Source organism: Heptranchias perlo, chromosome 10 (genome assembly GCF_035084215.1).
Source record: "Heptranchias perlo isolate sHepPer1 chromosome 10, sHepPer1.hap1, whole genome shotgun sequence".
NCBI lineage: Eukaryota > Metazoa > Chordata > Chondrichthyes > Hexanchiformes > Hexanchidae > Heptranchias > Heptranchias perlo.
The window spans coordinates 59,632,926-59,646,966 of record NC_090334.1 but is presented as its reverse complement, the minus strand read 5'-3'; the positions used below and the strand labels follow the sequence as shown (position 1 = coordinate 59,646,966).

The 14,041-nt window shown below is 37.0% G+C and overlaps 1 protein-coding gene across 4 annotated transcripts in view; it reads right to left on the bottom strand.

Moving 5' to 3' along the window:
* ppm1aa (protein phosphatase, Mg2+/Mn2+ dependent, 1Aa) overlaps positions 1 to 14,041 on the bottom strand; it is a 136,602-nt gene that overhangs the window by 81,499 nt on the left and 41,062 nt on the right. The window contains exon 6 of one of the 4 annotated variants that reach the window (XM_067991894.1): positions 143 to 219. The exons of 1 other annotated variant lie outside the window; for it this stretch is intronic. In XM_067991894.1, the coding sequence (XP_067847995.1) occupies positions 143 to 219 (77 nt within the window). Of the gene's footprint in view, positions 1 to 142; positions 220 to 5,694; positions 13,122 to 14,041 lie in introns of those variants that run through there. 2 more of the 4 variants (XM_067991897.1, XM_067991895.1) reach the window with 2 other exon arrangements.

The following is a 14,041-nucleotide window of genomic DNA, read 5'->3' as shown; positions in this document are numbered from 1 at the left end:
ATCACCGGCATCTCCACATCATAAAATATGTACATATTTAAGGAATATTTTGAAAAAGCACATGGTTGGGGGGGGGGGGGGGGAATGGTGGTTAAAAAGTATTGTTTCGCTTCTCTAACTTTTCTGAAAAATGAGTTCTTACCAATTTGCAAGGGTCTTCTTGGTGGCATGCGATCCTGTTGGTAAATTGAGGAATGTTTGGAGCCAAGTCCAGGTGTCCTGGCCACATAAAACAAACACCATCAGTGATAATGTCACAGACACAGCAGCAGTATCATCTCTTCCTCTCTCTCACCAACCCCACCACCTCCCCCCACTTTTTTGTTTTGTTTGGTGCTGGAATAGGGGAAAAGGTACTAAACACAAATTCAGCTGGTAGGCTGGTTCAAGTCATTGTTTTGGAGGGAAGAAATGGAATTACATATGAAGATACAAATATGATGGACAGGAAAAGACCAGCTGCTCCATTGAGCCTGTCCCATATCATAGTGCAACACTCCCCCACAACCTCTCCCACCCACCAGTCACGTAATCTCCTGAGTGGCAAAAAAAACTCCTAAGCCAAAGCAGGAAACAAAAGTCTAGGAAATACCTCGCTGATCCCCAAAGGCAATCAAACAAGTTCCAGGAGACCAGAGTTACCAAGACTTGCACTGACCATACCCTAACTACCTGTTGTATGTTGTGATGTCAGCCATAATTAGGAACTTGTCCAGTTCCCTTTTGAATGCTTGCAATGAATCCGCACTTGCTGCATAAGACAGAAATTTGTTCCAAAGGTTGATGACCCTCTGAAAAGAAAAACCTCCTGACATCTCATTTAGTTATATGCTATACAATTTATATGTATGTCCCCCGGTCCTCCCTAACCTATTTAACTCAAATAGCCTATCCACATGGACCAAATCTAATCCTTTAACATTTTAAAGACCTCAAATCAAATTGTCCTAGCAAAACATCCCAATAGGCAATTTGACTTTGTGGCACTGGTTAGGAGATTCATACTGTAACAGCTAGCTCTTTCTCCCGCTCAACAGTCTTAAGGTTGCAACCCTGCATGGTGCACACATGTTGGCAATGACCCTACCATATTTATCATTATTGAATGATATCTCCCATCGCATCTAGGATCTGACTGTGATCGATTTTTCTCATGTAAGGTCCTATCACAAATCTTTGTATCATTTATGAACCTGCAGACGGTTCTCCCAATGGTCAGGCTTGCAGTACTTTAGCAAGATGCTAGCGAATGTGAGTTATCATTTAGAAGGGTTTTGTTATAGAGCAGGTCAAACACATCAGTAACAGGGGAGATTAAGAATTCGGTGATTTCAGTAGATATACTCTATGCTTGGCTTCCTAAAGGAATACAAAATTTGTTTGAGAGAGAGAGAAAACATAACAGGGTGCACAGACCTGAGACTACGGGCCAGAATTTGCTGTCAAAATAACAGCAAAGCTAAGGGCACTCGCCGTTATTTATGGATACAACTTCAGGTGAGGAGCAGGTGCACGGTTAAATGTGAATATCCAAAAGTTGCTGACGAGTTGAGTCGCTCCACCGTTAGCTTCACGAAAACGACACCTTGCCCTTAGCCTCCGCGTTTTCTTTAGGAATTTGTTGTATTTGCCCATTAATGGCCCATTAAACTCGCCACAGAAAGTCAAGGCTTTTACAATGTGATAAGTGTTAATGACTGCTAATGAACCTCTCTGGCACCGAAAATTAACTTTTACAAGTGTGGAGTCTTATTCCTTCAGATTGTGAATGGTTTTAGATTTTAAAAAAGTTAAATTTTAAATTTATTTTTCTTACTTTTCCTGTCTTTTTTCTCTCTCAATCTAATCTTTCTTTCCTTCTCTATTTCTTTTTCCATACCAGATATGACAATAATTCACTCTTAGTCCTTTTTGTGTTTATTTCCTAATCCTTAAATCTCATTGGTTAAGGAGATACCCTGTTGGTTGCCCTGTTTCCCTCACTGCACCATTATCAGCTCACACTTTCAGCAACTTTGTGGACAAAATTCTTTTGAGCTAAAGGGTGCAGGAGCAAATCTAACTAACAGCGGATGCTGTTAGATGCCCTGCTACAGCAAATTCTGGCCATAAGTGTTTAAGACATTCCTGGCACATGGAAACCAAAAGTAAGGAGTGGGAAGAGGGGCCAGAATTTACTAGTCAGTGATAGAAAGCCAAGTCATGAGAATTGAAAATCAACATCTGGTTTCGTAGAGTTTTAAACTTGTATGAATTGTGAAGTTAATGTTTGATGTGATAATTCATCTATTTTTATCTTTAACAAATGGAAGTTAAGTGGGCTGTTCAAAAAGCAAATTGATATTCAAAACAGCCTGTATTCATGTCGACCATATGTGATGACCAGAAATAATATGCCCAGCCAGGATGAAATTTTTGCCACTGTCATATAACATACAACATACATTCGGCTATTTCTGATGGCATTTTTTCTTGGGTCAAATGCCCAAAAACCAGTTTAGACTTAATCCAAGTGCCAAGAAAGAAAAACATACTAGACAGGTTTACAGACTGGGAGCTGTTTCATGTGTGGCTATGGATTGATTGCTGACAAAACACACAAACTAATGCAGCAACTGGCCAGCTACTCTTATTAGCTGCTACCACAGTCTCAGTGCAGGCTACAAATCCCTATATACCAAGAACAGCCTGATAGTATCTGTAGCTTGATCTTGTTTGTTTAAATCATATTATTGTGTAGCTGTGAACAACTGATAAATTCTGGCGGTTTCTGTGACAAACAAACCCCAGGCTGCAGTGTGACATAACACCAGCTAACACACACACACAAAAACATTCATCCTCACTTAATTTTTTTTAAAGGTCGTATTTTGATATAAGCCAGTTTTTACATTTAAAAAAATTCAGTAGTTTGACCTTGAGAATATGCCTTGGAGGTTTAGCAACAATCCATTCTGTATCAATGAGCACATGAAATTGCTTTTATGAGCTAGGATGCTTTCAGAGCATTTGATAGCAGACGATCGGTCTTGCCTGACAAGACCTGCAGTGAAAAGATTTGATGTATCCAGCTCAGAGTGAATTGGATCGTAGCCCACTGACATTATATCCTCAGCCCCAGGGAAGACAGGACTAACTGCTGGGTGGCTGCATTAGTCAGACTTAATGGCTTTACTAAAGGAAACAGACCATGACATGGCTAAACAAAACTGGCAGAAAGATTGCATTAATCGAGCCGATCTCAAACTCATCAGCAGCAGGATTTTTCCCTTCTGCAAACAATTAGTCTGGCATTTAGCATTCCATGCCACCTTGCACATACACCTTCTCTTTCAGGTCTATAATTATTTACACCAGGTGCATTTATTTCACACTTTCTTCTGACTTTTAGCATTGTCAGAAACATGATGAGTAATTTGCCAGCCATTACTTCAGTTTCTTTGTTTGGGGTTTGCCCTCAGGTATAAAGTTACATCGACAGGCACTGGAATACGATGGAAGGAAATAGAATTTACCCAGTTAACAAAGGGTATTAGCACCCCAGAGCAGAGCCCCAGGTGACTGAACAGCATTGATTTCAAGGTCTCCAGTGACTGGGGTTCTGAGTCATACTGAAATGTGAAAGGCCTGTTAACTGCAGAGTACAAAAATTATTGCAATAATGGCCAACGAACGGTGCTAGCTCAATTCATCAGAAAAGACTGCGACAGCAATTATCGAAAAGGAATGTAATCAAAATTCTTGGCTCAGTTTTAGTGAATTTAACTCCCATCTAGAATCACAACAGGAATATGCCACAAAGTATGACCAAAAGTTATACCCCAAAGCACTTCAGCACCCTCTGGTGTCAATAGTTATATACTGTTCCAATTGACAAGTGCACAAGAAAGTTTCCACAGACCTCCTCCAATAGCTCAGTAAACCTATGCATTAGACGGTGTTACCCTGATCTGTGCTGAGTTAGCTGATCTCAGCTATGGTGCTAAGTTTTGCTGAAATATATATGGATTGGGGGGGAAACACAACAAATTAGTTAAGGCTTCACCCTTCTGTTAGCCTTTCTTTGAAATGCACATATGAACAGGAATGGGCTTAACTGTGACACTACTGCACACCCCCTAAAAAGTTAAATAAAGTGTACAGACACTTGTTATCCAGACTCAACCTTAAAGAATAACCATTTGGATTAGGTAGAAGAGTTGTCAACAAGAGTTGGAACTGTATCCCAGCATAAAAGTCACCTTCTTCAGGAAGAGCGGATAAGTTTCTTTGCAAAAAACATCTCAACCTATATAGGTAATAACACAAACGTGTATGTCACCACCAGAAAGCCATTTAAAAACAATTACAAAGAATTATGATAGTTGCATTTTAAAAAAAAAGAAAATGACATCACAGCAAATAGCTTAGTAGAGCCCAAAATTGCATGGGATCAATATCAGCTGTGCTGTTATTAACTCTTATATTTCAGCAATTGTGTCATTGCTAATTCAACTTCATGACTCTGATGATCTCTAAGCAGATTCCTGATCTGATGTAATTAATATTCCCATGTGAAAAGTATGGACAGTAAAGACAAAGGGTATTAACAGTTAATGGTTACTCTTTATGACACTTGAAGTAGCCTCCCACACAAAGATTAAAATGGTAATTGAAACAAATTCACCCAAGCTATCGATCATGTGGTTATACCTCAACTTTTAACAAAATAATTTGAAGGGAATCTGCTTCTATTTTTCTGCCTACTTTTCTATCCCAGTTGCCCCAGGCATCCGACAAAACAGCTACTAGATATGTGAGTGTAGCCCAGAAACAAATCTCCATCCAACTTTCCCTTCTCTGCAGAGGGACACCTGTTCACTCGTTAGCATATGCTTACAACGACGTTCCTGAGATTGGGAATTCAACACTATGGACAATCAATCCTGCGTCATACATTTTATCCCCATGTTGCCTTCATTATAAAAGATCATTTTTGGGTTACTTTTAAAAGGAGAACATACAAGAGTAGAACTTCCAGTCAGCAAAGTTCACGCACCAGCATGTTAAATAAAGTTCCTGTGCACATGATTTTTACACTGACGTTAACCCGTTTTAAATGTAAAATGCCTGTGTAACAAAAATCGCACATTGGAATGTAGTACCAACATGTGATGCATTTGTACGTGAACTTCACCTGTCACAGGTTCAACTTTTTAGGATAGCAGATGCCCCATTTTTACTTTACAAATAAGACACTCAGAAGTACAAGGCGGGATATTTTTTCTACAAGTAAACTATTGTACAAGCACGATTTCCCTTTATTCACTATATTTTCATTAATGTGTTCCATTTACATTTCCCTTAAATAATTTCTGCAGTGCTACATTATAAAATATCACTACCATAGATACCTACCCACAAACATCAACTCAATTTGATTATACTGGGTCACACAACATAGTTTACACATGCAGCTAGTGAGTACTATCACTATTGACCTTTTTCTAGAATTAATCAGATGGCAAATTTCAATATCTTGCAAAATTCACCGAGATTTCTAAATTTTAATTTCTATAATATACTAGCAGAACACCTGTGGCATCGCTAGAAGTGAGCAAGTGTTGCAAGGATGGGGGTGGAATTACTGCATTGTGGGGAGGGGTGCACATCTCCAGTGAAAGAATTCAGAAAAAAAAATCAAGAGACCTCTGCGATGGTGAAATAATTTATTTTTGATTTCCAGAAAATAAACAGTATTTTCCTGATCTACTGCAGGTAGATAATTAAGTCTGTTCCTCACATACCACACTTCAGATAGAAAGACAGATACATACATAATAAATATTGACATTTAGTAGCAATCTTTTTACCTTTACTATCTACCTGGTTAAGATGTAGCTTTTTACAGTGAAGGCCAAGAAATATATAACATCTTAGTTTAATATTTCCTTTTTGGCATCTTTTCAGGTGCCAGCCTTGGCTCGGTTGTAGCATTCTCACCTCAGTCAGAAAGTCATGGGTTCAAGCTCCACTCTAAAGATTTGAACACATAATATAGGCTGACACTTCAGTGTAGTACTGAGGGAGTGCTGTTTTTCATATGAGACAGTAAATTGATTCCCTATCTGCCTCCTCAGGATGTAAAACACCCCATGGCTTTTTTTTTGAAGAAGAGCAGAGGAGTTATCCCAGTCTCCTGGCCAACATTTATCCCTCAACCAATATTACTAAAAAAAATTATCCCGTCATTTACTGCATTGCTGTTTATGGAACCTTGCTGTACACAAATTGGCTGTCATAGTTCGCTACAACAGTGACTACACTTCAAAGGTCCTTCATTGGCTGTGAAGCACTTTGGGATATCTTGAGATCATGAAAGGCACTATATAAATGCAAGTTCTTGCTTTCTCTCTATTCTCTTTTATCCAACATCGTTCCAATGGTACTTATAATAGTTAAGCAAAACATTTTGGTAAAAACATTTTAAATTCAGTACTTTTATTCTAATCTCCCTCCACTTTTGAAAAATGATGGTGCTTCCAGAATCATTGCTCATATAAACATAAATAAAGGAGGCAGCTGCTGTAATGGTTTATAATACAATACAAAATACAAAGACCTACTCATAGTTGTTCCCCACTCACCAATTTTCTCTTCAGCTGTGTTTGTGTTCAATTCCCTTACTGTGCTTGCCGATTGTAGTTGCAGGACATCAGCTAGTAGCATGCACACTTTTGCTTGCAAAGTTACTTCAGAAAAAGTTGAGCTCTTGCTTCAATTTCTTATTTTTAATACAAAAAATTCCAATTACAGTGGAATGCAATCAGTCAATTTAAGCAGTCTTCTGTTTTTCATTACATCTGGTTGATCACTACATGCAGATCCATGCAGTATTGCATTTCACTACTCAGCTAAGTTGAGCAGATTTTGTTTACTGAAAAACAATACAGTGCTACAAACACTAGATATAACAAACATATTAGATATAGGGTGAAGCTGGTTTAAAGCTGCACTCTGTCCGGCGTAGGAATGAGTTCTCTAAATCTCAGTCTTTAAGGAAACAAAAAGGCACTGCCAATGATTATTTTATAACCAAGGCAGATCAACCCACTTAAACTGAAGCTAATTAGTATTCCAATTCTTTGCCCACAGATGATTTGTGCTAAACAAGTGTAAAATTCTTTTTTGTGAAACATTTAAGAAAATAATTTTTAATCTGATCCCATACAACCAAAAGCTGACTACAGTGAGGACAAAATACACTAGCAGAAATGAGAAACTGATCTGGACCCAGGATTTTTATCCAAATTCCACTGTACTCCTAAAAATTATGTTCCTGGCAAATTTTGGTTAACTTTCCACTAGAGGGGCAGTGCTTACAAATATCAAGTCCTGGCATGCTCTGTGAATTTCCAATTTTGGTGTAAATCATAATTTCTAGGGGTTTTAGGCACAGTTGCATGCTTGGAGATTTGCCAACTAGCTAGGTTATATATCTGGGAACTTGCATGAGCTTGAGGCTCAGAACATAAGTAATAGGAGCAGGAGTAGGCCATATGGCCCCTCGAGCCTGCTCTGCCATTCAATCAGGTCATGGCTGATCTTTGGCCTCAACTCCACTCTCCTGTCCTATCCCCATATCCCTTGATTCCCCTATAGTCCAAAAATCTACCTATCCATCTCAGCCTTGAATATGCTCAATGACTCAGCATCCCTCTAGGGTAGAGAATTCCAAAGATTCACAACCCTCGGTGAAGAAATTTCTCCTCATCTCAGTCTTAAATGGCCGATCCCTTATCCTGAAACTAAGCCCCCTAGTTCTAGACTCGCCAGCCAGGGGAAACAACCTCTCAGCATCTACCCTGTCAAGCCCCCTCAGAATCTTATATGTTTTTGACAGTCTTGGGGCTCAGAAAACATTTCTAATCCAGAAAACACTACTGAAAATGTAAATTTTATTGCTTTATTATGTATTTGTCACAAACTGTTTTTCCAGTAGCAAATGGTCAACTTAGTGGAGAATGGAAGAAGACAGTCAGAGAATTTTCAAAAGATATTTTGAACAATTTGACTGGTTCACCTTTTTAAATCTGTGTTGCTGACTGCCCATTTTTGATTCAAATGTTTTTGAGCTTCATGATGGGAGATTAGCTACTAGCTAATTGGCACATTCCCTACCTGTTCAGCAGTGATTTTCAGATTTAGAAATATGAAATTTGAGCCAATGAGGTGCAAGAGTGACAGAAATTTGAATATAGATAGGCATTACAACCAAAGTGTCAACAAAAAAAACCTTCAATGAATTTAGCATTTGCACACTAAACTTGTCAACTACTTTAAAAATATCATGCACCCTTGGTCATACACTGCCAATAAAACACAGGCAGGCCAAATGCACCACCACCTATTATTGATCTTGATTCAACTATTAGAAGGTATGGAACAACCACCCAGGGTGATTGTGACTATTCCTCCTTTCCTTTAGGTGAAGTGTCTTTCTTCCAACTGATGCATTCAAGATCAGGAGCTCAGCATATGGGAATATAGGCCACAAGCCAGTATCCTATGATGTGGCATATTGGAAAACCAATGAACTACGGCCAGCAGCACCACTGAAGTCTTCCCACTATTATTATTTTTTACCCCACTAGATATTTTTTAAATAGCAAACTATTTTGAATGCTACTTTGATTTAAATTCAGATGAAGAAGGAATAGATAAATTTTCTACGGCACAATTTAGGATTTTGCCATGTTTAAGAGCAGTCCATCACAAACAAAATTGCTAGTCAACGCATTTATGCAACTTTTATGATTTAACTCTAGTAAAAACACAAAAATATAATGCAATTGCCTGACACTTTTAATTAATGACACCATTCTTCAGCCATAAATGTATTTCAAACTTCCACAATCTGCAAACATAACAATTCACAGGCATATGCAATTTGTTCAATTGACTCCAAACAAATAGTACAATCTCAGTTAGGAACTAAATTCACACATTATTTCCTTTGGAGTTGGGATCAGTACATAATACAAAATATACAATTAACAAGCTTTTTATAAACACTCAATCGTAATCTGGATTTCCAATAACAGTTTAATTGCTGTGAACAATAATGTACCAAGTATTGTTACACATTCTACATGTCAATCAATGTGTTCTAGTGTGTGATAAACTGAATAGAAAATTTAAATTACTTTTTCTCACTGATAGCGTAATTATTTTCTATGCTAAAGTAAACAGTTATTAAAATATTTTCCAACGCCGTTATCTTTTGAACCGAAAAAATATATATAAATGTACGAGTGAAGGGAAGTCTAGCCGTATGCAGATGCTACCTGATAATGAACACTATAAACAAATATATCTACAGAAGATAAATATTTATGGCAATTCACAAGGTTTTCTTCAAAGACAGGCACAGCAAGTTTCAGACTTAAGTCAAACAGATGTATCATATAATCCCTTCTTTTGCAATGTGTTGGGACAAATGCGATCCTAGAACGTAGTAAGGCAAACTGGTGTGATTACAGTCACATTTTCTGACAACACAACATAAGCAACAGTAGGTGGGAAAGTTCATTTGTCTGACACTTATTATACAACAGTGAGTAAAGTCAATTCCCACTTGGTTTGTCCGAAAGACGTCAATGCTTCAGATCGTTTAAAAACCCTGAAGCAAAGGATAAGCAACGTTCAGAACTGGCTTGCCCTTTTAAAAGCAACAACCCTCAGTTTTTGAAGTTTTTCAAATACTCATAACAGTATATTTCCAATACTTGTGTACAGAAAGAACAATGAAAATAAGAGTTATGATATTCCAATGAAAATTGAGATTCCAATCAATTATCCAAAATATATTAAAATTAATTTTTAATTGAAACATAGCACAAATATTCTAAGTAGAATAGGCCATGAACAGTCTAGTGATCTACTGAATATCTCTACTTATGAAGCCGGCCAGAACTTCCATGACTGACACTTGAGTTATCTGGTCAGCCTCACTTAGACATTTATTTCATCAGACTACCCAAAACATATCCTTTATTTCATTTAAATTTGCAACCTATTTGCATTCGTGAAAAAATTACATTTCATTTTCTCTGACAAGTATTCCTTCCAAACCATTCAAATTAGAAAATCCATTTTGGAGTAATGTTCTTTTAAAGTTTATTAGTGAGCAGTTTTATATTGCCAGCAATGTATATTTCATTAAGGATGCCAAAAATCAGTCTTTACTTAAAATCACAAGTTCTAACTATTCAAGGGAGCAATTCAAATACATATTAAGTTTATTAATTTTGCACATTAATACATGGCTTTATTATTTTCCACAAAAAAATCCATCAGATATTATTTCAGGAGCCATCTCTTAATATTCTATTTAATTTGTACTACTGCAAATTTCACAAATGGAGCATAGGTTAGAATTCACTGATGAAATACTATAAGATGTTACAATATTGCAACTGGATCTTTTGTTCCTTAAATGGTGGGGTTGTTCTAATGGCACAGCAGTGGACTCCATTCAGTCAGAGGGCTTGAGTTCAATACCCTGCTGAAATTCATCTCAGGTGAGAGGAAAAATTGACTAGTCAGGTCTGCACCACAGAATTATACTGTGACATAGCTGGCTGCCATTGAGAAGTCAGTGGCTTAGACCATCTTGCAATGCAATAGAGGAAATATGGAACTGGGTAGCACCACAGACAACTTAATAAGGAAAAATGGGAGAGGACTCAGCGAAAAAGTTGCTTCAAAAGCAATTTCAGACTTTTATTTTGAAGTAAAATACTGTAAAGTAGCAATATTTAAACAAAAATAATGTTGCTTCATTATTTAGGGGGAAGAAATTAGACATACGAAAAGTTCAATCATTTTGCTCATTCTTCCTTACAGTTGGGTTGGAAATTATAGTCACTGTGGTAAAACTTAAAAACTGTCCTCAAGGACTGACTGCTGAACCTTTTATAACCAGATAGCACACCAAAAATAGTTAAAAAATAAAGCGTCCATTTTACCATCACTAGAATTCCATTCTGAAGCACTGTACAATGCAATTTTTAACCATGATGACTAAAAAAAATTCTTGCTATGATGAGATTAAAAGAAAATCCAACGTCACAATCTACATTTTTAGTTCAGAACGTGAATACAGCTGGAAGCTCATTCGATAGTCACTTTATGTATTAAACTGTGTTCACAGTGGTATATGGAAACCTGATCCAGTGTCATAACCAATTCCTTTCCATGTATTTAAACCCACTGAACATGCAGATCTACCTCCAGACAATCTGTACCATCAAGCTGCATCTCCTCAGGACAATACACTTTAAATAAAACCTTCCCACCCTGAAATAGACCTCAATTTTTTTTTGTTTAAACCTCTACTGTTGGAAAACAGTTAATGAAAGGTTTAGTACAATGAGAAAGTACTCCTGTTACCAAATATTTGATTATAAAGCATTAAATACAAATAAACATTTTAAGCAATAATGAAACATCTGCAATTTTGAATTACTTGGGTCACAAGGCAAGCCTACATTAATCCTGAAGTGCATTATTTACCCTTTATGGATACATTTAAAGGTTATTATTGTTATTATATAATGCCATGGATTGTCAAATATCAATAAAGAAATAAAGATTGTTTAATGAAGCGCAATAATGCATTCATTTCTCACTCCTACAGATTTTAGAATGGCATTCCTAGCATTGTATCATTACTATACAATAGAAAATTAAACAAATAAAAAGTTTGATTCATTACAGATCATATACAAAAGCTTTTACATGCTTACTACCAATGGAAAAAGTATTTTGACATTCCAAAGCACAGCAAGAAAGCAGCTCACTTCCTACCTCTGTGGTCACAAGCTACTGTTCCAGTGCTGGCTGGATAATCCAATTCATTGGCCAATAATGTTACCAGCATTATCCATTCTTGGTGATCTGACCTAGAATGATCTTGTGAAAGGCCATCACCTCCTGGAAGTAAAAAAACTGACCAAATGACCTTCACCACTACAGCCAGCATACCAATTAGCTGATACAGCAATATTGATGCGCATCTCAAATATCTGTGGTTTGATCTTCTGTCCATCTAGCTGATGATAGACAAATGAAGGCGTAAGTCCATGAAGAGAAATAAAGTAACATTTTAATTTTTGGAGGTGGGAATCGTTCAAAGAGGAAAAGCAGCATTAAAATATATTATAACTAACCATTAGTATAATGCTGTGAAAATCCAGTGTGTGGTAGGCTTTTCATTTGACAGCAAGAACAAGGGCACTCTGCCAATTAACAATGTACACACCTTTTAGGTAGATTTTGCAAAATTAGAGACATGGCATTATATAATTCCCAATAAATCACTTTCCCCAGCAGTGTAAAGTCAGCTTTTAAAAAGCCCATAGTAATGTGGATGTTATGATTCAAGTTTGATCTGTGACATACTCAACAAGTATGAGCATTTATTCTACAAGTTCACAGCTTGCCAAGCCCCAAACCCAAAATTAAAATTATACAGAGCATTCATACTCTCTGGTATTGGGACATAATTTGAAGAGTAGCTAACCCAAGACTCAATTTAAAGAAGATTACAATTGCAACAAACGTTCTTTGGATGGAGGGGATTCTTCTTTTGATAAACCAAATACTTGGATGCTACTTCTGTGCCAGAGAGGAACATCAGTTAGTTTTTCTATACAATACACTTTGTAAGGAGGTCATATTCCATTAAATAGAAGCAATTTTTTTTTTTAAAAAGACAAAATTGCACTTTTAAGTCAACAAGATTAAATCAAACAATGCCCAATTTATAGTGGAAATAGTTCGATCTTCTGTATTTTCAACCACTGTAAATATATCAGATCCTGGGTGAATCATTGCTGGTTACTGAATTCTGGTATTGTATTCTCACCCTTTTTGAATTCCCTTCGCAAAAATCAAACAATGCTTTGCAGACTTGTAATTCATGGATATGTGATGACCTTGGTTGTGGACGTATGCAAATTCCTGGTCGGCAGCTACCACATGTCATCTGGGGATGAAGGTTCCTTGATAAAGAAAAGAAGTATAACCCTTTAAAGTCTGGAGTGCCCAAAAGTGCAGCAATTTCTAGACAACCCAGACTGTAAAGAGTTAAGAACCATAATAACTTCGACTGGATTTATAAGTTCGTTTTATTAAAATAGCATTCAAAAACTTTTAAATATCGGTGGCAGATATTTAATATAAATTCCCAGTAGTCGCCAAAGCTGTTTCCAATGACTTTGGATTCTTAACAACCTTAGCCAAAGTCAAGTTGTCCTTTCTATTCTTGTTCTTAGAATCACACGATTTATTTCATACTACTGTGATTAAATAAGGACTAGCAAAATGGAGTAGCTGTTCTAAATTCCAAACTTCAGAAGCACTAGTTTCTGATATAACAGAGATATGGCTGTTTAATGAAACCTTTAAGTTTACACATAATTTCTGGGTATGAAAATTGTAGTTAAAATGAATCTATTGTGTTGGCATTTAAAATTCATAGGACAGTGTATCAGCTCTAATAACACAGGATTTGCCAGTTCTGAGGAGGCATCACACACTAGCAGGTGGCTTTCTGGCAGGGGTAGACAAATGAAGTGGGGAAATCAATAGGAGGGAAGCGAGAAAGGAGGATTTTTAAAAAACACCAGTGAAACCAATATTGTGGTTTGGAAGCATATATCCAGTCAGCTGATCACACAGCATCAAAGTCGATAGTCCAGTCAATCCTTCCAGTTAAAGGAGTAAGCATTCACTCAGGAGACAGCTGTAAAGCTCCCACGTTGACAACAGTCATCAGTGTAATGGAGGAAGATATCTGGGAGGGGGCCTGATGGGAAGGTATGTAACATAGTACATCTGACTACTTAGTACATCATGTTGCATCAATTTAATCTGAAGATGTGAGAGCTCACTCCTGGGAACTATGTCATTATCACCTTCAATAAAAGTGATGTGACCCAAAACTTTCAAGTATGAAGATTATAGATAATTGATGGGACTAATTTTGTTCTCCCTC